The sequence below is a fragment of the Ailuropoda melanoleuca genome, chromosome 16, assembly GCF_002007445.2.
Source record: "Ailuropoda melanoleuca isolate Jingjing chromosome 16, ASM200744v2, whole genome shotgun sequence".
In the NCBI taxonomy this organism is placed as follows: domain Eukaryota; kingdom Metazoa; phylum Chordata; class Mammalia; order Carnivora; family Ursidae; genus Ailuropoda; species Ailuropoda melanoleuca.
Genome location: NC_048233.1, coordinates 6,837,187 through 6,860,959, shown reverse-complemented (window position 1 = coordinate 6,860,959; position 23,773 = coordinate 6,837,187). Strand labels below are relative to the sequence as shown.

General features: G+C 53.4%; 1 protein-coding gene and 1 long non-coding RNA gene across 2 annotated transcripts in view; both read left to right on the top strand.

Moving 5' to 3' along the window:
- VWF (von Willebrand factor) overlaps positions 1–23,773 on the top strand; it is a 138,439-nt gene that overhangs the window by 31,379 nt on the left and 83,287 nt on the right. The window contains exons 7-13 of the mRNA XM_034645977.1: positions 339–555; positions 2,157–2,279; positions 3,157–3,268; positions 4,042–4,088; positions 14,838–14,974; positions 15,461–15,599; positions 16,621–16,721. Coding sequence (XP_034501868.1) covers positions 339–555; positions 2,157–2,279; positions 3,157–3,268; positions 4,042–4,088; positions 14,838–14,974; positions 15,461–15,599; positions 16,621–16,721 — 876 coding nt within the window. The remainder of the gene's footprint in view (positions 1–338; positions 556–2,156; positions 2,280–3,156; positions 3,269–4,041; positions 4,089–14,837; positions 14,975–15,460; positions 15,600–16,620; positions 16,722–23,773) is intronic.
- LOC117796773 lies at positions 18,806–23,773 on the top strand. The gene is made up of 3 exons (XR_004621431.1): positions 18,806–19,108; positions 20,130–20,230; positions 23,757–23,773. It is a non-coding gene; the product is annotated as an uncharacterized LOC117796773 (long non-coding RNA).

Genomic DNA, 23,773 nt, shown 5'->3' with positions numbered 1-23,773 from the left:
AAGCAGGCTCATAGCAGAGGAGCCTGATGTGGGGCTCGATCCCACAACGCCGGGATCATGCCCTGAGCCGAAGGCAGATGCTCAACCGCTATGCCACCCAGGCGCCCCTGTCCGTCCACTTCTTGTAGCATGGGTTCAATATTTGCCCTCGGACTGCTAAGACTGTTCAGTATGAGAACTTGATCAGCACCTACTCGGGCCGGCGTGAGGGAGCTTCCCTGGTTTTCCGGACAGGGCGGGCTCGTCACGGAGCCACATTCAGGAAGACACAAGCCAGTGCCTGCGGGGCCTGGGCTGCATGGCCGCCGTCCTCACCCAGGGCTGTCTTGTTCCTGCAGGGCCCGTGGGAGCAGTGCCAGCTTCTGAAGAGCGCCTCGGTGTTTGCCCGCTGCCACCCTCTGGTGGACCCTGAGCCTTTTGTGGCCCTGTGTGAAAGGACGCTGTGCACGTGTGCCCCGGGGCAGAGGTGCCCTTGTGCAGTCCTCCTGGAGTACGCCCGGGCCTGTGCCCAGCAGGGCATGGTCTTGTACGGCTGGACCGACCACAGCGCCTGCCGTAAGTCCACGGCCAGCCTTGCCACTGGGAATGAGTGCTGTCTGTCCTGGGGTGTCACTAGGGAAGCCCTCAGGCCATGTCATGTGCTTGGGCCACCTGATCACAGACGGCTGGCCCGCAGGAGGTGTCCCTTCCCTTAAAGGCCGTTTGGCGCCTGTCCGCCCTGTGGCCATTCTAGGCCATGCCTCCCTCAGTGCCCCAGGACTCCCTCGGGCAATCTCTTCCCTGGCCTCGGAGAACATTCCCAGCCTCTGACGGGAAATCCCAGCTGTCCTGATTTCAGCTCAGGCTTTGCCGCCCGCCTGTCTGCATTGATGAGGAGCGGGGAGTCATCCAGACTGTCCGTGGCAGCCGCAGCAGCGGTGTGATCTTGCAGAGCTCGGCAGGCTTCCCTCCTCCTGGCGCGGGCCTCACCTTTCCCTCCACCTCACCTCGAGACGCCCGTGGTTTGGATCTCCCAGTCTCACTGGGTCCCTGCTCACAGTCATTGTCACCATCCCCAAATTACCATAATTAAGTAGGAGCTTCTGTGGTTCCCTTGCAAGAAGCCTCCTCTCTCCCCAGACTTTCCACCAGGGATCAAAAGCCATGCAGATGGACAGACAGTCTGCCATAATTACACAGGCCATCCTGGCTGATGGAGACAGAGCAGTGGGCCAAAGATTTACAGCGCACACACGTTTCTCAGTGTGTGTTTTTTCCGCTTATAAATTAGAGCTTTTATCACTGCTGTGGAGGTGTGAGAAGGTGGCTATTAGCAGCCGGTTTCTCCGCTGTCAGGTGGAGTGGCTGTTATTTTAGGTCTTTGAAGATAAGGCTGGGGGGGAGATGCCTCTTGGAGGAGAAGGGGTTCAGAGCAATTGTTTCATGTTGCGAAGCCCAGGAAAGGTCACTGGTATGTTCTGGTTCTTCAGCTGCTCTAAGCATCAGTCAGCCACAGAGTTGAGAAACAAAGGAGGGGAGCCAGTCCTTGTCCAGGAGGAGCTGGGTCCACAGGGGAGGACAGATGCTTAGGTGATAAAGGCTCTGAAGACAGTCCTGCAGCACAGTGGAAAATAAATATGGAGCATGTCACCCACGTGGGGAAAGTATGTGTGGATGGTGTGTACCCCGTGCTGGGCGGGGCTTTCCACTGGGGCCAGTTTCATGAGGCAGAGGAGCCCTCAGAGGAGGGATGTGAGGGAGGTCGCCACTTACCCTTGCTTGGCCCCAGGGGGGCATTTATTTTTAATCTAGCGGACTTTGATATTACCTTGAGAGGGTGAAAGGGGCAGAGCGTAGGGGGACAAAAAAAACACACCAAGCTGTTCATGGAGAAACAGATGACCAAGGGGAAGGGGTGGTGGTCCCAGGTGACCCTGCTGAGACTTAGCCAGGCCCTACAAGATGGAAGATGTTCCTTTGCCGGGGTGGGGGTTGGCAGGGTGGTCTTGGAGGGCGCATGGGCCATTGGGGTGCCACTGGGGTGAAGCTGGCCCCCGGGGCCCTAAGGACAGAGGGGAGCAGACAAGAGAGCACAAAGACTCTGAGGACAGCGTGGCTTAGGAGGCGCTCTCTGGGAGGGAGTTGCTCCGGGGAGATTTCTGGGTTTTCTGTTTCAGGACCGGCATGCCCGGCTGGCATGGAGTACAAGGAGTGCGTGTCCCCTTGCACCAGAACTTGCCAGAGCCTGCAGGTCCAAGCAGTGTGTCAGGAGCAATGCGTGGATGGCTGCAGCTGCCCTGGTAATAAACTTCTCACTTTATTCACAAATCCCAGACCTTGCCAGTGCCCTTGGCTTGGGGAAGCCAGATGAAGGCCACTTGTGTTTGTCGCCCGTTGCTGAAATCAGAAGCCTTTTATTTATTTTTAAAAAGTCTTTGTACAGAGGGATCAGGATTGAGCCGGGGGTTATTTTTAATTTCTGTTTTCCTGTTGTACTGTATCCGTGAAAGCGCGTGTGTCTCAGAAACAGAAGGACGGTCTGGTCTCCGACAGTGACTTTGTTTGGGGAGCATGTGGCCCGATCTGAGCGGCACTTTTGTTTTCTCAGTTGAGTGTCAGGGAACGGTCTGGGCGAAAGATATTTTAGAACATCTCCTGGGTTTACCATGTGAGCTCAGCTGAGAAAGAGCTTTGCACTAGAAAGTGTTTCTCAGGAGAGGCCTTGTGAGTTTGGTGACAAACGCTGTTTAGTTACTGAGAGTGAGGCCCGTGTGTTTTGAGTACTGACTTCCCCGCTGGACGACCTTGAACCGAACTCTTGCCTCCTTTCTTCATCTGTGCAATGGGGATTAATAATGCCCTCTCTTTCAGTGCATTAAGGTGACAGTAAGGGTCATAGCAGTTCTTGGAGCTTCCTGGGAGATGCTCTCAGCCTAGACTCATGCCTTCCTTACTGGCGGATCTTGAGCAAAGTTCCTTCCCCCATTTCTTTGCCAGTAGAGAGAGACTAATAATCCCCCTCCCCCGTATGGCTCTAAGGGGAAAGAGCAACATCACAGAGCAGGTTTTTTGAGCTTCCTGAAGAAGCCCTCAGCTGTGGTCACCCCAGGGATTCTGCAGCTGCGAGGTAAGTAATGGTGATAAGCTGAGTCTTTGCCTTGATGCCCTTGAACACAGAGGGACAGCTCCTGGATGAAGGCCGCTGCGTGGGGAGCGCTGACTGTTCCTGTGTGCACGCCGGGCAGCGGTACCCTCCGGGCACCTCCCTCTCGCAGGACTGCAACACCTGGTACCTGGGGCTGTGCTGTGGGGCCTGGGAGGGCGGCCCAGGACAGTGGGCGGCAGGAGAGGCCGTGGCAGGTGCCACCGGATCTGGGAGGGCAGAGGGAGAAGAGGTTGAGATGTGGGGCGGTTTGGGGAAGGGGGGGAAGTCAGGAAGGAGGAGCAAGGATGGCCCTAGAGGAGGGGGCTGGGGAGGAAAGGACGCTTGACATCCAAACATCGTCTCTAGCTTTCCCCCCAAACCCTGCTGTAATTAATGACTCTCTCTGAAGAAGGGCTATGTGACAGTCACCAAGCCACAGGTGCTTCTGTCCCTGAGGACATAAGGCCTCTTCCATCTTCAGGCCTCCTCCCTTTGCTGTCTTTCCCTGCTCAGCTGACTTCCAGGACCCCCATGGGCTGCCCGGCATGGGTCTGGGTGGCACCCCTCCCAGCAGCCCTCCTGTCCTCTCTTCTCCCAGCTGGGGGCGAGTAGGAACTTTATTGCTCAGCGGCTGGGTGGATTTTCAGGGACATTGGGTCCCTTAGGTTTTCTTCTTCTCTCTCTCCATCAGGGTTTCTCCCCCTTGGCCTTATCTCCAAGATGCCTCCCTCTGTGGTCACAGCCCTGTGCCATTCACCTTCAGTCTCATAAAGACCCTTGCCACCCCCAGCACCAGCTCCCTTCTTTTCCCAGATCCCTCCCTTTGGGGGCTGTGGTGTCTGTGATGAGCTCTAGGTCTGTTCATGGGCCCTTGTGTTTACACAACTAGCCATAACCTGTGCTTCTCTCCCCAACAGCATTTGCCGGAATAGCCTGTGGATCTGCAGCAATGAAGAATGCCCAGGTAGGCACCTTTCCACTCACCCCNGGACTTTGATATTACCTTGAGAGGGTGAAAGGGGCAGAGCGTAGGGGGACAAAAAAAACACACCAAGCTGTTCATGGAGAAACAGATGACCAAGGGGAAGGGGTGGTGGTCCCAGGTGACCCTGCTGAGACTTAGCCAGGCCCTACAAGATGGAAGATGTTCCTTTGCCGGGGTGGGGGTTGGCAGGGTGGTCTTGGAGGGCGCATGGGCCATTGGGGTGCCACTGGGGTGAAGCTGGCCCCCGGGGCCCTAAGGACAGAGGGGAGCAGACAAGAGAGCACAGAGACTCTGAGGACAGCGTGGCTTAGGAGGCGCTCTCTGGGAGGGAGCTGCTCCGGGGAGATTTCTGGGTTTTCTGTTTCAGGACCGGCATGCCCGGCTGGCATGGAGTACAAGGAGTGCGTGTCCCCTTGCACCAGAACTTGCCAGAGCCTGCAGGTCCAAGCAGTGTGTCAGGAGCAATGCGTGGATGGCTGCAGCTGCCCTGGTAATAAACTTCTCACTTTATTCACAAATCCCAGACCTTGCCAGTGCCCTTGGCTTGGGGAAGCCAGATGAAGGCCACTTGTGTTTGTCGCCCGTTGCTGAAATCAGAAGCCTTTTATTTATTTTTAAAAAGTCTTTGTACAGAGGGATCAGGATTGAGCCGGGGGTTATTTTTAATTTCTGTTTTCCTGTTGTACTGTATCCGTGAAAGCGCGTGTGTCTCAGAAACAGAAGGACGGTCTGGTCTCCGACAGTGACTTTGTTTGGGGAGCACGTGGCCCGATCTGAGCGGCACTTTTGTTTTCTCAGTTGAGTGTCAGGGAACGGTCTGGGCGAAAGATATTTTAGAACATCTCCTGGGTTTACCATGTGAGCTCAGCTGAGAAAGAGCTTTGCACTAGAAAGTGTTTCTCAGGAGAGGCCTTGTGAGTTTGGTGACAAACGCTGTTTAGTTACTGAGAGTGAGGCCCGTGTGTTTTGAGTACTGACTTCCCCGCTGGACGACCTTGAACCGAACTCTTGCCTCCTTTCTTCATCTGTGCAATGGGGATTAATAATGCCCTCTCTTTCAGTGCATTAAGGTGACAGTAAGGGTCATAGCAGTTCTTGGAGCTTCCTGGGAGATGCTCTCAGCCTAGACTCATGCCTTCCTTACTGGCGGATCTTGAGCAAAGTTCCTTCCCCCATTTCTTTGCCAGTAGAGAGAGACTAATAATCCCCCTCCCCCGTATGGCTCTAAGGGGAAAGAGCAACATCACAGAGCAGGTTTTTTGAGCTTCCTGAAGAAGCCCTCAGCTGTGGTCACCCCAGGGATTCTGCAGCTGCGAGGTAAGTAATGGTGATAAGCTGAGTCTTTGCCTTGATGCCCTTGAACACAGAGGGACAGCTCCTGGATGAAGGCCGCTGCGTGGGGAGCGCTGACTGTTCCTGTGTGCATGCTGGGCAGCGGTACCCTCCGGGCACCTCCCTCTCGCAGGACTGCAACACCTGGTACCTGGGGCTGCGCCGTGGGGCCTGGGAGGGCGGCCCAGGGCAGTGGGCGGCAGGAGAGGCCGTGGCAGGTGCCACCGGACCTGGGAGGGCAGAGGGAGAAGAGGTTGAGATGTGGGGCGGTTTGGGGAAGGGGGGGAAGTCAGGAAGGAGGAGCAAGGATGGCCCTAGAGGAGGGGGCTGGGGAGGAAAGGACGCTTGACATCCAAACATCGTCTCTAGCTTTCCCCCCAAACCCTGCTGTAATTAATGACTCTCTCTGAAGAAGGGCTATGTGACAGTCACCAAGCCACAGGTGCTTCTGTCCCTGAGGACATAAGGCCTCTTCCATCTTCAGGCCTCCTCCCTTTGCTGTCTTTCCCTGCTCAGCTGACTTCCAGGACCCCCATGGGCTGCCCGGCATGGGTCTGGGTGGCACCCCTCCCAGCAGCCCTCCTGTCCTCTCTTCTCCCAGCTGGGGGCGAGTAGGAACTTTATTGCTCAGCGGCTGGGTGGATTTTCAGGGACATTGGGTCCCTTAGGTTTTCTTCTTCTCTCTCTCCATCAGGGTTTCTCCCCCTTGGCCTTATCTCCAAGATGCCTCCCTCTGTGGTCACAGCCCTGTGCCATTCACCTTCAGTCTCATAAAGACCCTTGCCACCCCCAGCACCAGCTCCCTTCTTTTCCCAGATCCCTCCCTTTGGGGGCTGTGGTGTCTGTGATGAGCTCTAGGTCTGTTCATGGGCCCTTGTGTTTACACAACTAGCCATAACCTGTGCTTCTCTCCCCAACAGCATTTGCCGGAATAGCCTGTGGATCTGCAGCAATGAAGAATGCCCAGGTAGGCACCTTTCCACTCACCCCCCCCCTTCTCTGGAAGGAATGGTATGTCGTTCTTGCTACATAGGGAGGGCCACATCTCCAGGCAGGCAGAAGGCGGCCTCTGCACCGGCTAGCCCTCTGACCACAGGTCTGGTTTGGGATCCCAGCTGTGCTGATCCACTCAGGGGCCAGCAGAGGGACACCCTGCATAGCTGAAAGCTGAGAATGCACCTGGGCTAAGGTTTTATTGTCCTTTTCTTCTCACCTGTTTGCTCTGAGGATTATGGTTCGATGAGCTGTAAGAACTGTAGGGTCACAGTGGGCTAAACAAAGACGATGCAAATTCTTTGGAAATTGAGAGGAAGAAGGGCCCAGTAATTCTTCAAAATTCAAAATGAGAAGTTTCTGGAATGCCAGATAGGAAGACCTTAGAATGGCCCAGGAACTAGGAAAGTCAGACCACCAAACGGTTTCTTCTACCCCACCCCCTCCCTGGAAAATCTCTTTCGGAGAAGTTGCTTTATAATCATCTCTGCCCTTTACTGGCCCCAACTCTGTTCTGTTTGCTGCAAACTTTGCCTGCAAAGTTCCCTTCTGCCTCACCCCCCAGTAACCCTGGCTTTTCTGATAATTTTCCCCTTTGTGGTCACTCACGTGGTGTTCGCTACGTGCGGGCTCTGGGCTAAGCCTGTTACATGCGAGCCTGTGAGGCGGTACAGTTTATTCTAGGTCCACAAAAGAGGAGGTGGGGCTGGAGAGATTACATAACTTGCTCAACCTCACACAGCTGCTGAGAGACAACGACAGGACTCAAACTCAAAACTATCTGATTGCTGCTTTTGAACTTCTGTTTACTCTCTTTCATGGTCCTCCATCTATTCCGTTGCAGAAAGGCTTTGCCATCCTTCGCTGGCTCAGGAGAGGCCCCTCATTTAGTTAAAGACCAGCTCAGCCCTAGCTCGTATGCCAGACACTACTTTCTGGGTTCCCATGGTTTGTAGAGCATGGTAAAAAACTGCAAGGCAAGTAGCCAGATGGGCTCGCCTCCCTTTGACCCTAAGAGACCATGTTGGCTTTGGTGGGCTGACAGGGTTTGAACTTGGATACTGGGATCATATTTGGGGCCTGTTGGCTGTAGGGTCACTTGGGACCTTACCCAATGCCCACCACACTGGGAAAATTCTGGAACTAGCAGGCACTAGGGCTAGGTCAATTAGTCTGGCTCAGGGATGGCCAGCTAGCCAGTTTATCTTCTGTGCAATTTTTAAAGGAAGCATGAAGGACAAAAGATTATTCTTGCAAGGGATATCAGTGCTCCAATTTAACATCATCATACCCTGTGCAAGACCTAAGGGGCCCACTGAAAGACATGAGGTTGCTGCAGATGACATGCAAAAACACTGTTAATATCTAAATAATAAGCATGCATTATATAAGATCTATGAGCCACAATGGACAGAATTAGGAGTTCGTTTATTGTATTTTGTTAGATTGGCTACCAGATTAGGAATTTTTTAAAAAGATTTATTTATTTATTTGAGAGGGAGAGAGAGAGAGATAGCAGGAAAGGGCAGAGGGAGAGGGAGAGAGGGAATCTCAAGCAGACTCCCCACCAAGCACAGAGCCCTATGCAGGGCTCAGTCCCACAGCCCATGAGATCATGACCTGAACCAAAATCACGAGTCCAACGGTCAACCAACTAAGGTACCCATGCACCCCCAGATTAGGAATTCTTAATAACTGCTTTCCATAGGGAGCATCTTCTACCCATCCGTCTATCCATCCATTCATCCAACCATTCATCCACCCATCCATCTACCCATCCATCTATCCACCCATCCATCCATGCAAACATCCATCTGTCCATTCATTCAATCATCCATTGCTCCATCCTTCCTTCCTTCCGTCCATCCATCCAACCATCCAGCAATGATCTGAACACTCACTATGCACACGATGGAATGCTTGGTTTGGGGCAGAAAATACAATATCCTGGTATTCAGTTCAAAATTTAGATGATAGTTTTGCTGAGGTTATAAGCAATTTTCTTGACGTCTTGATGGAAAGATAACCAGTTCCAACTCTGCAGTCTACTGAGTGGTTTGATATTTTGTTGACATAATCACTAAACTCTTGCTTTGTATATTCAAAGCCTCAGCTCTGACCCTCTTTTTCTAGTTCTGGAGTTTAGTTGGTCATCTCCCACTCCACTTCTACCTGTAGCACACAGGTGTATTTCCATACCTTGCCATGAGTCAGCTGGCAGTGGGGCTGTCTTATGTCCCCAGTGTGACCATTGCTGATAGAACTTCTGAAGGGAAGGTTCTGGAAGGGGATATGCCTGACTCTGCTAGCATAGCAAAGAGCAGACTATGACTTCTCCACAGTCCCTGGAAGAGCTGACATAGTGAATTTTAGAAATAGAGAGCTGGGTTTTGAATCTCTGGGATAAGATGAGAGTGTATTAGTTGTCTATTGTTGTGTAACAAATTACCCCAACCTTAGCGAACAACAAACATTTATTATCTTAGAGTTTCTGTATGTCAGGAGTCTGGGTGTGGCTGAGTCTGGCCCACGATTTCTCATGAAGTTGCAGTCAAGTTGCTGACTTGGGCTGTGGTCTTATCTGAAGGCTCCTTTGGGACTTTGAAGCTTAATCATGTGATGGTTGGCAGGCCTTGGTCCCTCAGCATGTGGAACTCTCGTGAGGGGATGCCTTGTGACACGATAGCTGGCTTTTTCTAGGGTGAGTGACCTCAGAGAGAGGGAGAGAGGGCCAGGGAGAGAGGGAGAGAGAGGGAGAGAGGCCAGGACAGACACCGTGGTCTTTTAAAAACCCAATCTCCAAAGTGACATCCTTCCCTTCTGCTGTATTATATTTACTAGAAACAAGTCAACATGTCTAGTCTACACTCAAGGTGAGGGGATCACACAAAGACATGAATACGGGAGGTGGGACCATGGGGGGAGCTGCCTGGCACAGGGGGTGTTGTGTATGGGAGTGGGAGGGAGAAGAAATTGCCTGGGAGAACATCAGTCCATATGTGGAGAGGCTGGAGCCCAAGTGCTCCTTTAGGCCTTCATTGCTCACCATACCCCTCTGTTCTTGTTAGGAGTTAGGGCAGCTCCAGACAAAACTGTGCTTTCCCCAGATTTCCCTTTCTGTAGCCCCAAGCTTCTCTTCTCTCTCATCCTCTTCCTTTTTTCTGCAACATATGCTGCCCAGAAAAGTTCTGCTAATTTGGTTCCCATTGAACCATAAATGTTTGGTCAGGGTCAATGAGGAAGGAGCATGCCTATTAACAGAGACTATTCCTCAAATAAACAAAGCTCTGGTTAGAATTTCAAACTCCTGATGGAAGAGTGTGGAAGGTTCTCTTCTGCAGCTGGGAAAGTGTGAGTGGAGGGCTTCTCACTTGCCCATCCTATGCCTATGGGCAGGTAGCATAGCAGGGTGCTGGGGACTGGGCAGTGGGCTGGACTTGGGCAGCCTGGCTGGAATTCCAGTCCCCCTAGTGTTCTGCTGGGTGACTCTGGCAAACTACCTGATCATTTGCAGCCTCAGTGTCCTAATCTGTCACACAGGGATGATAATAGTAGCTTCATCCAGCAGAAGCTGTTACACACAGCAAGCACTCAATAAATGTTAGCCCTATTCATCCCCACAGCCTCGGCCCCCTCATTAAGCAGGATCAGAGAAGGACTGAGACAGAGGCACACGCCCAGAGGAGTGTGGCACGGGGAGGGGTGGTCAGAGGTAGTGTGTGGCTGAGGCCAGAGGGGCAGGAGGGTCAGACAGAGCCCAGGCCTGCCTTGGGCTTGGCTGTGGGGCAGGGGAGGGCCTTGGTGTGACTTGTTACTCATTTGGTTCCGGATAATTTCTCATGCATTCTAACCCAGCCCTGTAATTCAACTTGAGGATTCAAGCTGTCTGTTCTGAAGCCTCTGGCGGGGGAAGACAGACTTCCTCGTTGGCTAACAGAGACAGTGATCAGGGCCAATGCCTGTCCAATGAGAGCGTGCATTCCTAGATACCTGGGCTGGCCTGGGGGATCTGAATGCCCAGGTTCGCGGAAACTCTCCTAGGGCCTGCCCCAGCCAATACTGGGGTTTCTGGAGTCACACCAGGCCTCCTTCAGGACAGGCCAGTGTACCATCTTTAGAAGCCAGGGCTCTTCAATAAATAAATACATCTTTAAAAGCGGGGTGGGGGGGAGGGGGTGGTGCCTAGGTGGCTCAGTCGGTTGAGCATCTGATTCTTGGTTTCAGTTCAAGTTTTGATCTCAGGGTTGTTACGATCCAGCCCCACATTAGGCTCCGTGCTCAACGGGGAGCTACTTGAGATTGTCTCTCCCTTTCCCTCTGGCCCTCTCCCCACTCTCTTTCAAATAAGTAAGTAAATCTTTAAAAAGAAGCAGCAGCAGCCAGGGCTCTTCTCCACTCAGTCTCTGTATCCAGACTCAGTTGTACTCAGTCCCTTGGCATGGGCCCATGTGTGCCCAGGCTCAGAATGACTCAGGCTTGGCCCTCACAAAATCAGGCCTATGAGAAACTTCAGGAGCCAACCCATGAGGCAGTGTTGGGTGGTGTGAAGGGCTTCGGGCTCTGAAACCAGACAGAAGGTCCATGTGCAAATCCCTGTCTGAGGACCTTGGGGCCTTGGGCGAGTTTTTCTCTGTGCTTGTCTTTCCTCCTCTGTGAGCTGGGGCTGGTGGCCACCGCTTTGTGGAAGCAGCGAATGAGATGTACCACGGGGCGCTTGGGAACGTGCCTTGCGCGTTTGATGGGGATGACCTATGGTGATTTAGAGGCAGGCTTTGGTGAAAACTTCCATGGGGGCATCTGTGTTGCATTGCAAAAGGCCTGGGGGCTGGCATTTCCATAGGCCGTGTGGCAAAGGATGGAAGCAGATGGGCTGAGCAGAGAAGCCCTCTGAGGACTCACGCACTGCAGACAAAAGGGTTTCTTTTTAGAAGAGGTCATGTGTTTCCATCAGAGGAGAGATTTCTGTCCAGTTTTTCCATGAGGGAAGATCTTTCCTTCCTTTCTTTCTTTCTTTCTTTCTTTCTTTCTTTCTTTCTTTCTTTCTTTCTTTTAAAGATTTTATTTATTTGACGGAGAGAGAGAGCGCAAGCAGTGGGGAGGGGCAGAGGGAGAGGGAGAAGCAGACCCCCTGCTGAGCAAGGAACCCAATGTAGGGCTCGATCCTGAGACTCCGGGAATCATGACCTGAGCCGAAGGCAGACACGTAACCAACTGAGCCAGCCAGGCACCCCAACGAGGAAAGATCTTTATTCACGTAGCAGATCTGCTTTAATTCCCGGCTGTTCTACTTTTGAGGCTATTTTAAGAATCACCTATCCTTTATTGATTCACCAGACGTTATTGCCCACCTTCTCTGTTGGGCGGGGGCCAGCTGCTGGCTGGGATCTGCCTTTGGCCGCTGGACCAGCTAGCTGACCGGGAACATCCTGGCCGTCCTGCTCTGGGCAGAGATTGGGTGAGGTGGAGCCCACTGCTCTGGCTAATGCTCCAGCTTTCAGGGCCAACTGCTGGCCCAGCGGCTTCCCCATCCGTGTTGTTAGGTTTCCTGTGCTCAGAGCTCTGTCCCTCGGTGGTACCGGGCGATAAGCTGAATGTCATATTTAGACTTTCGATTCCTGAGGAACTTCAGAGCACAAGTCAGTGGGGGTCAGGGCAGGAAATCAGATCTGGTGATTAGATTCTAGCTCTGGAAGTTTTGCTTTTGAATGTTTGTGCATTTTCTCGTTGACCCTTCTTTTCCTAGGCCTTGTCGGAGATAATGCAGGCCCACTTTCATACTCAGATAAGAGGGCTCCTGAGAAAACAGAGAAAGGTCAGGGGAAGACTTCCCACCCATTTTATTGCCATGGGGTCAAGAAGTTTGACACAAAGGGCCATATCCCTCTGTTTGCAGGATGATGGTGGGTTCTGAGGAATAGCCATTGGAGAAAGGCTTTCCTGTGACACCAGTGGATTTGGAATTTCAGCACGTTTACAATCAGCTGGGATGACCCTTGCCCTGACCTTTACTGCCTGCCATGAAGTGATCCTTCACTCTTGCTCTTCTTTGGGGCAATGCCGTGGGACGACCTGAGCTATTCCTACTTGCAGCACTTCTGACACTGCATCTGTGTGGTTTATCCCCAAGCCAACCAATTCTTCGATTTTCTGGACACCAACTGGGTGTCTTACAATTCAGTTCTGACACTAATGACTGGAATCATTGCAGACCCTGAAGGTTATGGGCTCAGTCCCACAAGATGCCCCACTTCCCATGCTGATCCTAAGTACTGGGCTCTCAGGGTACCTGCTTCTGTCTGACTTGGCTACAAGCTGGGGGTTCCCACAATGCCTTCCTCAGGTCCAATAGTTTGCTAGAATGGCTCACAAAACTCGGGCATTTTACTTATCATTACTGGTTTATAAAAAGGATATTAGAAAGGATACAAATCACAGAGGAGGTGCATGGGGCAAAGACCGGAAGTTTCCTGAGCATGGGAGCTTCTGTCCCCGTGGACTTGGCGTTTGCCACCCTCCTGAATGTGGGTACATTCACCAACCCAGAAGCTTTCCAGATCCTCTCATGGAGGGATTTTAATGGAGGCTTTATTATGCATGATTGATCGGTAATCCCCAGCCTCTCCTGTTCCTGGAGTTTGGAGGGTGGGGCAGAGAGTTCCAACTCTTTCATCTTGCCTGGGGCTTTCTGGGGACCAGACCCCATCCTGAAGCTATCTAGGGGCCCACCAAGAGTGGCTTCATTAGAACAAAAACTGCTCCTATCACCCAGGATATTCCGAGGGTTTTAGGAGCTCTGTGTCAGGAACCAGGGATAAAGACCAAATATGTATTTCTTACTATTGCAGAGGGTGATGCTGATAATGATCTGGGGCCTCCCTAATTTCTCATAATTTCTTCCGGGCGGAATGTGCCTTCCTGGCCCATGCCGTTTTGGGAGGGGTAAGCCTCCCCGGGACCCAGTCAGAGGACACTCACAGTGACCTGAGGCTCCTCTCCCCTACCCCTGCCTTCCAACACAGACCAAAAGCTGGACCACACCTGGATCCAAAGCTATGCCTGCCCTGCGTTCAGTGCAAGCGTGTGCCTGAGGTGGCCGGCGATGGGGGCCTGTGGAGCTCGTCTTTGACACATGGGCTGCGGGACTCTCCCTATGGCCCTCGACTGTGTGACAGAGCCCAGCATCAGCCCCTGGGGGTGGGCTGAGGTGGGACTGGCTCTAAGACCCTCTTAGGGGGAGCTTCAGGTTTCTATGGGATTAGTGCTCTGGACAGCAAGTGTCTGCAGTTTGGAGGTCAAGGGTGACTGGGTGGGAAGGAGGGCCCCTACTTTATGGAATGGCCGCAGTGTGTGTCTATATTTCTTTTTCTACAGAGTAGAAGGCACAGATGAGAGGAAATACATAGAAAGAGATTGGGAAGGGATCCAGATGCCTTGATTCAGTTTCAATGGGCCCATTGTGGGGCCCTGGGGACGGGATTGCCCTGAGCTGGGGGTGGGGGTGCGTAGGGGATCCCTGGAGACCTTGGCAGAGGTCCCCCCTGCATGGACACTCTCTGGGGGGTATGACTTCTGGTGTGAGGTGCATTGGGCCAGCCGCATGGCTGGGATGTGGTCTGGGGGAAGATGAACAGGGCTCAGTTGGAGGGTGAGCTGAGGCTCTGCGTGGCGTGGTGATGGAGGGGAGTCCTCGGACCCACCCACAGATGTGTCAGCCTGAGCTAAGGAGCTGGCTGGGCGGTGGTGAGATCATGGGCAGATGGCCTCCTGGCCCCCCATTGGCCCCAACTGAAGTCACAACATGGACTTGCCCATGAGGAGGCCTTAGAGCCTCCCCTTGGGTGAGGGGCGAGGATGGCACCCTGGCCTCTGCCCTGCTGAGCCTGGGAATTATCGCCTCACCCCTCCTCTGTCCTCTGTCTGGGCTGGCCTTTCTGCCTGCTTGCCTCAGGGGGCTCTCCTGGGTGGGGCTGTGCCCCGAAGCCCCCACAACACCAGTGCAGAGCAAGGCCTGTCCCTGGACCAAGTGGCGCCTGACCCCAGGAGAGCCAGGACTTGTGGGGTGGCTGTGGGGAAGGACGGGGAGCCACAGTGAACAGAGAGCTCGAGCTGCGGGCTCCGGGCCGGGCTCCGCCACTGACGGCACGTGGCTCTGTCGCTGCCCTTGGTTGTCGCTTCCATAAAGTGAGGCATTGAACTGAAGATCCAGCTCTGACCTCTCACTGGTTTGAGGACTGGGACCTGAGTTCGAGTCCTCCCATAGGACTCGTTTTCAGACCGCTGTGGGGAAAGAACGTCTGTGGAGCTCCATGAGAGGGGCCCCGGTTTGCTCACGCAGGCCTCCTTTGGCCCACCAGGGGGCTTCCCCTCTTCCTGTCCTCACCGGCTCCCTCCATGTCCCTCCAGGGGAGTGTCTCGTCACAGGACAGTCCCACTTCAAGAGCTTTGACAACCGGTTCTTCACCTTCAGTGGGGTCTGCCAGTACCTGCTGGCCCAGGACTGCCAGGACCACACCTTCTCTGTTGTCATCGATACTGTGCAGGTGAGCTAGCCTGCTGCCTGTTGGGAGGCTGTGATGGGGTGGGGCAGGGCTGTCCTGTCTCCTTTATGAGCTGCTGTGGTACACGCTATCCCTCTTTTCTCCAGAGACTGGAGCAAGGAGGGGAAATCTGGAGGGCACGTGGCTCCCCCTGAGGACTGAAGTCCCAGATTTGCTTTGGAACCATAGGGCCAAGCATCATGAATACAACCAGAGGCTCAGAGTTCTTTATAAAGACCAGACCTGGATGGGAAAGGATGTGGGGAGCTGCGGGGAGTTGGGCAGCGGTGAGCGCTGGGCTCAGGGCCTTGTCCCGGCACACCTCCAGGGGGCCTACTCACAGAGACCATTCTGTGAGAATGGAATCGTTTCTCCTCAGAAGGCCAGAGGCTGCCTGGGGTTGTGCTCTTTCCCTGAGTAAATGGGTTCCAGGCTGGGGTGCCAGGCAGGGGGTTTGTGTGACGTCACTCTGTGCGGCCCTCTTGGCAGTGCGCCGATGACCCTGATGCTGTCTGCACCCGCTCAGTCACCGTCCGCCTGCCGGGACTGCACAACAGCCTCGTGAAGCTGAAGCACGGGGGAGGCCTGTCTGTGGATGGCCAGGATGTCCAGATCCCTCTCCTGCAAGGTGTGTTCTGTCCTCCACCACCAGGCCTGGGGCTGGCCCCGCCCACTCCACAGCACCCCCAGGGCTCAGCCAAGCTCACTGCCCACCTCTTTTGTGAGGAGAGCTATCTCTGGAGGGGTGGGTATCCTCAGCATCTGTCCTTGCAAGAAAGGAAGGCTTCCTGGAGGAGGAGGGGGAGGCGGCGTGGAGGAAGCTGTCTGGAGACCAGGGAGCTGCTCCAGGCCAGGGAGAGAGCATAGAGAAGGAAGGGGGACCAAGAAGATTTTCACTTGGGTTGAGCCAAAGGGGTGAGTTGAGGGTTGGGCACAGTTCTGGTTCTGCTTTGAGGTGGGAAAGGAGTGGAGAAATTAGGGAGTGGCTGGTGATGGGTCAGACCAGAGGATGTCATGGGGCAAAACCAGGTGACCCTGTGACCTGTGGGAAAAACCGACCTATCCAGTGACTTTGCCAGGTGGCACCACACCCTTTTGGAGGCATCATCACCACCCTCACCCTCCCTCTTCTTGTGCATGACTTCCGTGGACCCTGCGGCCCATTATCCCGGCATTGCGCACAGCGTGTCCACGTGTATTTAATGCTGTGTCTCCCTGTGAGATCCCTTCCTCGTCTCCAGGGAGAACTGCTGAATGCAGCTCTGCACACAGCGTCGCACAGCCTAAAAGTGGTGTGCAAGGGCAGAAGAGCCTGGGGGACGGCTCAGGGGTCAGGGATTCAGCGGGAGGCAGAGCCGCCTCAGCCGCCGATGCAGGAGCCTCTGCCGCCCTCTTGTGGCAATAGAGTGAATGGCCGGCTACAGCCCGGGCACCTTTCTTCGGAACTTTTTTTGTACTATGCCCATCCCGCTTATCCTTCCTCCTGAGACCCCCTTCAATCTCATGGACATCCCCATCTGTCCCCAACTCCTTGATGTCATTGGTGCAGTCCTTTGTGAGACACTCCGTCTCTCTCCACTGCACATCTGCCTCTCACCACCCTGCCCTCTCCTCATCTCTGCCTGAATCCTATCCCTGCTCCATTCCAGGTGACCTCCGCATCCAGCACACCGTGATGGCCTCCGTGCGCCTCAGCTATGGGGAGGACCTGCAGATGGACTGGGATGGCCGTGGGAGGCTGCTGGTGATGGTAGGTGCCCTCCCAGACACTGCCGCCTTGCAGCCTGGACCTTACAACATGTCTGTTGTGCTCCGGCAGAGTGGTTTTCTGTGGTGGGAGAAGAATTCCTCTCTGCCCAGGCCCTACGCCCCCGGAGGGAGGAACAGGCCTCTCTTGTTTATGAGAGACTGATGTTTGTTGTCTGGACGCCCCTTGTTTGCCCCGGGGCTTCTCACTTCTGGGGCTCTGGCACCCCAGGGGCCCCCAGACTAAGTGGGCTCCCGAGGGGCTAGGAGATAGCATTTTGCAGCCCAGTTTCCTGGCTGGGAGCATCTCCTGGGGAGTGCCCACAGTGGGTAGCAAGGGAAGAGCCAGTCTGGAAGTGGCAGCTGAGACCCTGTGTGGTGCACCCCGGGGGTGCAGACCATCCTGTCCCTGAAGGGTTGCAGTGGGAACCGCCAGATCTCTCACCCCTTCCCTGGGCCTCTGCAGTCTGGGGTCCACTTCCCCTCAGTTTCTGTGGCCCCAGAGGCACATCTGGGTAGCAATCCATATATGTCACAAGGCGTCCTTATACCTTGCTTCCTCTGGAAATTTCCCAAAGCAGGTGGGCAGTGTGGTTTTCACTGCTGTTTTTATGAATGAAGCGACTCAGGTTTAGGTGAGCAGGGCGAGGTGCCCAGCACCGCACACTCGGTTGGTGGCAGAGCCGGTCAGTCCTCTGGGCAGTGTCTTTCCTGCCAGACCAGTGCTTCTCATTGTTTGGTCTTCAGAGGCCTTAGTACTCTTACAAATTACTGAAGACCCCAAGATCTTTTACGAAGGTTGTATCTGTCAATATTTACCACATTAGAAATTAAGTCAGAGACTTAAAATATGTATTTACGAATTCACCTAAAAATAACAATAATCATATATTGCACACCTGACACTGGCATAATAATGTACGTTAAGGACACTTCAATAAAAAAACCCCAAACAAAAAATAACAATAATAAACCCACTCCATGTTAATATAAACAATATNGGTGGGAGAAGAATTCCTCTCTGCCCAGGCCCTACGCCCCCGGAGGGAGGAACAGGCCTCTCTTGTTTATGAGAGACTGATGTTTGTTGTCTGGACGCCCCTTGTTTGCCCCGGGGCTTCTCACTTCTGGGGCTCTGGCACCCCAGGGGCCCCCAGACTAGGTGGGCTCCCGAGGGGCTAGGAGATAGCATTTTGCAGCCCAGTTTCCTGGCTGGGAGCATCTCCTGGGGATTGCCCACAGTGGGTAGCAAGGGAAGAGCCAGTCTGGAAGTGGCAGCTGAGACCCTGTGTGGTGCACCCCGGGGGTGCAGACCATCCTGTCCCTGAAGGGTTGCAGTGGGAACCGCCAGATCTCTCACCCCTTCCCTGGGCCTCTGCAGTCTGGGGTCCACTTCCCCTCAGTTTCTGTGGCCCCAGAGGCACATCTGGGTAGCAATCCATATATGTCACAAGGCGTCCTTATACCTTGCTTCCTCTGGAAATTTCCCAAAGCAGGTGGGCAGTGTGGTTTTCACTGCTGTTTTTATGAATGAAGCGACTCAGGTTTAGGTGAGCAGGGCGAGGTGCCCAGCACCGCACACTCGGTTGGTGGCAGAGCCGGTCAGTCCTCTGGGCAGTGTCTTTCCTGCCAGACCAGTGCTTCTCATTGTTTGGTCTTCAGAGGCCTTAGTACTCTTACAAATTACTGAAGACCCCAAGATCTTTTACGAAGGTTGTATCTGTCAATATTTACCACATTAGAAATTAAGTCAGAGACTTAAAATATGTATTTACGAATTCACCTAAAAATAACAATAATCATATATTGCACACCTGACACCGGCATAATAATGTACGTTAAGGACACTTCAATAAAAAAACCCCAAACAAAAAATAGCAATAATAAACCCACTCCATGTTAATATAAACAATATTTTTTTGAAAAATAATCATGTTTTCCAAAACAAAAATAAGTAGTGAGAAGAATACCATTGTTTTACATTTCTGCCAATTTCTTTAATGGCTGGCTTAATAGAAGACAGCTGGAGTCTTACATCTACTTCTGCATTCAATCTTTTGCAACNAGGGCCTTGTCCCGGCACACCTCCAGGGGGCCTACTCACAGAGACCATTCTGTGAGAATGGAATCGTTTCTCCTCAGAAGGCCAGAGGCTGCCTGGGGTTGTGCTCTTTCCCTGAGTAAATGGGTTCCAGGCTGGGGTGCCAGGCAGGGGGTTTGTGTGACGTCACTCTGTGCGGCCCTCTTGGCAGTGCGCCGATGACCCTGATGCTGTCTGCACCCGCTCAGTCACCGTCCGCCTGCCGGGACTGCACAACAGCCTCGTGAAGCTGAAGCACGGGGGAGGCCTGTCTGTGGATGGCCAGGATGTCCAGATCCCTCTCCTGCAAGGTGTGTTCTGTCCTCCACCACCAGGCCTGGGGCTGGCCCCGCCCACTCCACAGCACCCCCACGGCTCAGCCAAGCTCACTGCCCACCTCTTTTGTGAGGAGAGCTATCTCTGGAGGGGTGGGTATCCTCAGCATCTGTCCTTGCAAGAAAGGAAGGCTTCCTGGAGGAGGAGGGGGAGGAGGCGTGGAGGAAGCTGTCTGGAGACCAGGGAGCTGCTCCAGGCCAGGGAGAGAGCATAGAGAAGGAAGGGGGACCAAGAAGATTTTCACTTGGGTTGAGCCAAAGGGGTGAGTTGAGGGTTGGGCACAGTTCTGGTTCTGCTTTGAGGTGGGAAAGGAGTGGAGAAATTAGGGAGTGGCTGGTGATGGGTCAGACCAGAGGATGTCATGGGGCAAAACCAGGTGACCCTGTGACCTGTGGGAAAAACCGACCTATCCAGTGACTTTGCCAGGTGGCACCACACCCTTTTGGAGGCATCATCACCACCCTCACCCTCCCTCTTCTTGTGCATGACTTCCGTGGACCCTGCGGCCCATTATCCCGGCATTGCGCACAGCGTGTCCACGTGTATTTAATGCTGTGTCTCCCTGTGAGATCCCTTCCTCGTCTCCAGGGAGAACTGCTGAATGCAGCTCTGCACACAGCGTCGCACAGCCTAAAAGTGGTGTGCAAGGGCAGAAGAGCCTGGGGGACGGCTCAGGGGTCAGGGATTCAGCGGGAGGCAGAGCCGCCTCAGCCGCCGATGCAGGAGCCTCTGCCGCCCTCTTGTGGCAATAGAGTGAATGGCCGGCTACAGCCGGGGCACTTTTCTTCGGAACTTTTTTTGTACTATGCCCATCCCGCTTATCCTTCCTCCTGAGACCCCCTTCAATCTCATGGACATCCCCATCTGTCCCCAACTCCTTGATGTCATTGGTGCAGTCCTTTGTGAGACACTCCGTCTCTCTCCACTGCACATCTGCCTCTCACCACCCTGCCCTCTCCTCATCTCTGCCTGAATCCTATCCCTGCTCCATTCCAGGTGACCTCCGCATCCAGCACACCGTGATGGCCTCCGTGCGCCTCAGCTATGGGGAGGACCTGCAGATGGACTGGGATGGCCGTGGGAGGCTGCTGGTGATGGTAGGTGCCCTCCCAGACACTGCCGCCTTGCAGCCTGGACCTTACAACATGTCTGTTGTGCTCCGGCAGAGTGGTTTTCTGTGGTGGGAGAAGAATTCCTCTCTGCCCAGGCCCTACGCCCCCGGAGGGAGGAACAGGCCTCTCTTGTTTATGAGAGACTGATGTTTGTTGTCTGGACGCCCCTTGTTTGCCCCGGGGCTTCTCACTTCTGGGGCTCTGGCACCCCAGGGGCCCCCAGACTAAGTGGGCTCCCGAGGGGCTAGGAGATAGCATTTTGCAGCCCAGTTTCCTGGCTGGGAGCATCTCCTGGGGAGTGCCCACAGTGGGTAGCAAGGGAAGAGCCAGTCTGGAAGTGGCAGCTGAGACCCTGTGTGGTGCACCCCGGGGGTGCAGACCATCCTGTCCCTGAAGGGTTGCAGTGGGAACCGCCAGATCTCTCACCCCTTCCCTGGGCCTCTGCAGTCTGGGGTCCACTTCCCCTCAGTTTCTGTGGCCCCAGAGGCACATCTGGGTAGCAATCCATATATGTCACAAGGCGTCCTTATACCTTGCTTCCTCTGGAAATTTCCCAAAGCAGGTGGGCAGTGTGGTTTTCACTGCTGTTTTTATGAATGAAGCGACTCAGGTTTAGGTGAGCAGGGCGAGGTGCCCAGCACCGCACACTCGGTTGGTGGCAGAGCCGGTCAGTCCTCTGGGCAGTGTCTTTCCTGCCAGACCAGTGCTTCTCATTGTTTGGTCTTCAGAGGCCTTAGTACTCTTACAAATTACTGAAGACCCCAAGATCTTTTACGAAGGTTGTATCTGTCAATATTTACCACATTAGAAATTAAGTCAGAGACTTAAAATATGTATTTACGAATTCACCTAAAAATAACAATAATCATATATTGCACACCTGACACTGGCATAATAATGTACGTTAAGGACACTTCAATAAAAAAACCCCAAACAAAAAATAACAATAATAAACCCACTCCATGTTAATATAAACAATATTTTTTTTGAAAAATAATCATGTTTTCCAAAACAAAAATAAGTAGTGAGAAGAATACCATTGTTTTACATTTCTGCCAATTTCTTTAATGGCTGGCTTAATAGAAGACAGCTGGAGTCTTACATCTACTTCTGCATTCAATCTTTTGCAACATTATGTGTCATGTAGCCTCTGGAAAATTCCACTGCACGCTTGTAAGAGAATGAGAGGGAAAAAGCCAAATAACATCTCAAATGATTAGGAAAATAGTTTTGGCCTTGTAGACACCTGGAAAGGGCCTCGGGGATCCCTCACTGCCCACCCCAATGCATCCCCAAGACCACACTCGGAGAACTATTGCCCTAGATCATTCCTCGGATCCCTGGAGTCTCCTCTGATGCCCCAGGGCCCTGTGTGCCATAGGCTCTTGGTATAATCCTATCATGGGCATCTGGGCATTCCTGATGATATCTTGGTTTCCTCTGTCCTCATGACACCGTATTCTTTCCATCATCCTAAAGTCCTGGAGAAAGTTCCATATTAGTGAATTTCTTTTCTTTCCTAAGAAAGTAAGCCTTATGACCACAGATCATAGAGCAGGAAGATCTTGGAGAGCAGCTTGTCAGCCTGTCATTTGCAATTAGAAATAAAATCCCTTTCTGGAGCCGGAAAGAACTCATCCTGGGTCTCGTGGTCATTTGGTTACGAATCGAGGACCAGAGAACTCAGGTCTCCTGACCCCCTCACCTCCTGTGCCCTGGTTTTCAGGGAGGGTGCCCCACCCCCGCCATCAGCCATCCCGCCTTCTCCGTAACCCTCCACATCCCAGAAAGATAGACTGAACCTACCCTTGAGTCAAGCCAAGGGGACTGAGGGGAAGGAGGAAGCTATTGTCTTAGTGCGGGACGGTGTGACAGGAGGCCCTGGGGGTGACCAGAGGGACTTTGGGGGGCTTGAGGGCACTCACAATCTAGGAATGAGGAGGGAGGAGAGGGTGCTGAGGCACGGGTGAGGGGAGTGAAGACATCACCCATTTCGCTGCTCAGCTCGGGCCTGGGGTTGACCACCGACGTTACGTTTCAGCCTGTGTCCTCAGGAGAACCTCATTCATTCATGAACTCAGTCATTTGTTCAGTCACTGACTCAGCACACATCTAGTGAGTGTGCACAGGCACCATTGGAGAGGCCGAGGCTGCAACAGTGAAACAAAACAGACAAGAATCCCTGCCCCAGTTAGTTTATGTTCCACTCGGGGGAGACAGACAAGAAACCAAACCAAGCAGTAAATAATATCATATATTAGAAGGTGATAAATCCTGAGGAGATAAATAAAGCAGCAAGAGGGACAAGAAGTGTCGGGGTCAGAGGATTTACATTTTAAAAAGGGAGGGTAGGGCAGGCCTGGGTGCCTACCGTGGCAACACCTGAAATTTGTAGAGCAAACAAGGAAACGTCACTCTATTCTCTTTCTTTTAATGGTATTTCCTTGGGTACTTTTTATTTGGGTCCGGAACCTTCCACTAGATTGTTCATCCTGCATCCTGTGAAGTCATAGCTGGAGGCTAGAAGGGGCTTCTAGAGGTGACCATACAGGGCCCAGTCCTACCGAATGATGGTTTCAACCCAGGAAAGCCACCCAGCCATGTTAATTACATGCAGAGCGGGAGTCAGGACTCTGGGGTCCCAGCCCCGGCTCCATCTTTGGATCAGGGCCCTCTTAATAGAAGCCGGTGGATGCCCCTAGTTGTAACCTGTGAAAGGCAAGTTTGACTCCCCAAGGTGTTCACGAGTGTGCACTTTGGGTTCAGAAGGGTGGAGAACAAACCATTTGCTGGTGGCCTGGAGTTTCGCTCCCAGAACTGCCCTGGTCACCCACAGTAGACTGCCCCAGAATCCCTGCTGACCCTAGCCCCTCTGATCACACCCCCTAGAGTCCTCCTTGGCTCGTGGTCTTTTCTCTCCCATGGCACCCAGTGGCTCAGTCGAATCCAGATGGGCAAGTGTTGTTCTTTGTCACCAAATGTGAGCTCTGAGACTGCTTGGACCACAAGGGACCTGCCTCACCCGTATGTGTGACTGATGAAAGTGATCAGTAAAGGGGTGTTGACTTTGCACTTGATTCTCCTGGGTGGCGGGGCCCCTTGGCTCTGGCATCTCCTCTGACAGTCGAGGATGGGGCAGAGCATGCTGGACCGAGGCTCCACCTGGCTGCCGGTCCCAGCTCAGCCACCACCTCCGTGACCTAAGGCCAGTCACTTTCCCTCTCTGGGACTCAGTGTCTTCATCTTTAAATGGCTAGATGATCTCTAAAATCCCCTCTGGCACGACTGCTGTCTGACTCCAACGATTTAAGAGCGGGATGTTGCTGGTGGTAAGCTTACACCGCATTTAGCTTCTCCCCCACCCCAGCCTTGGGCTTTCGTGGCAGTTTATTAAATTTGTATTTATTTTTCACCCGGGGAGCGATTTTTGATGAAAACCATCTCATTAGCGACAGGAGGCTGTGGCTGCTTTGGCGGCCGCAGCTCCAAGGTGGTCTGGGTCTCCCCGCAGCTGTCCCCAGTCTACGC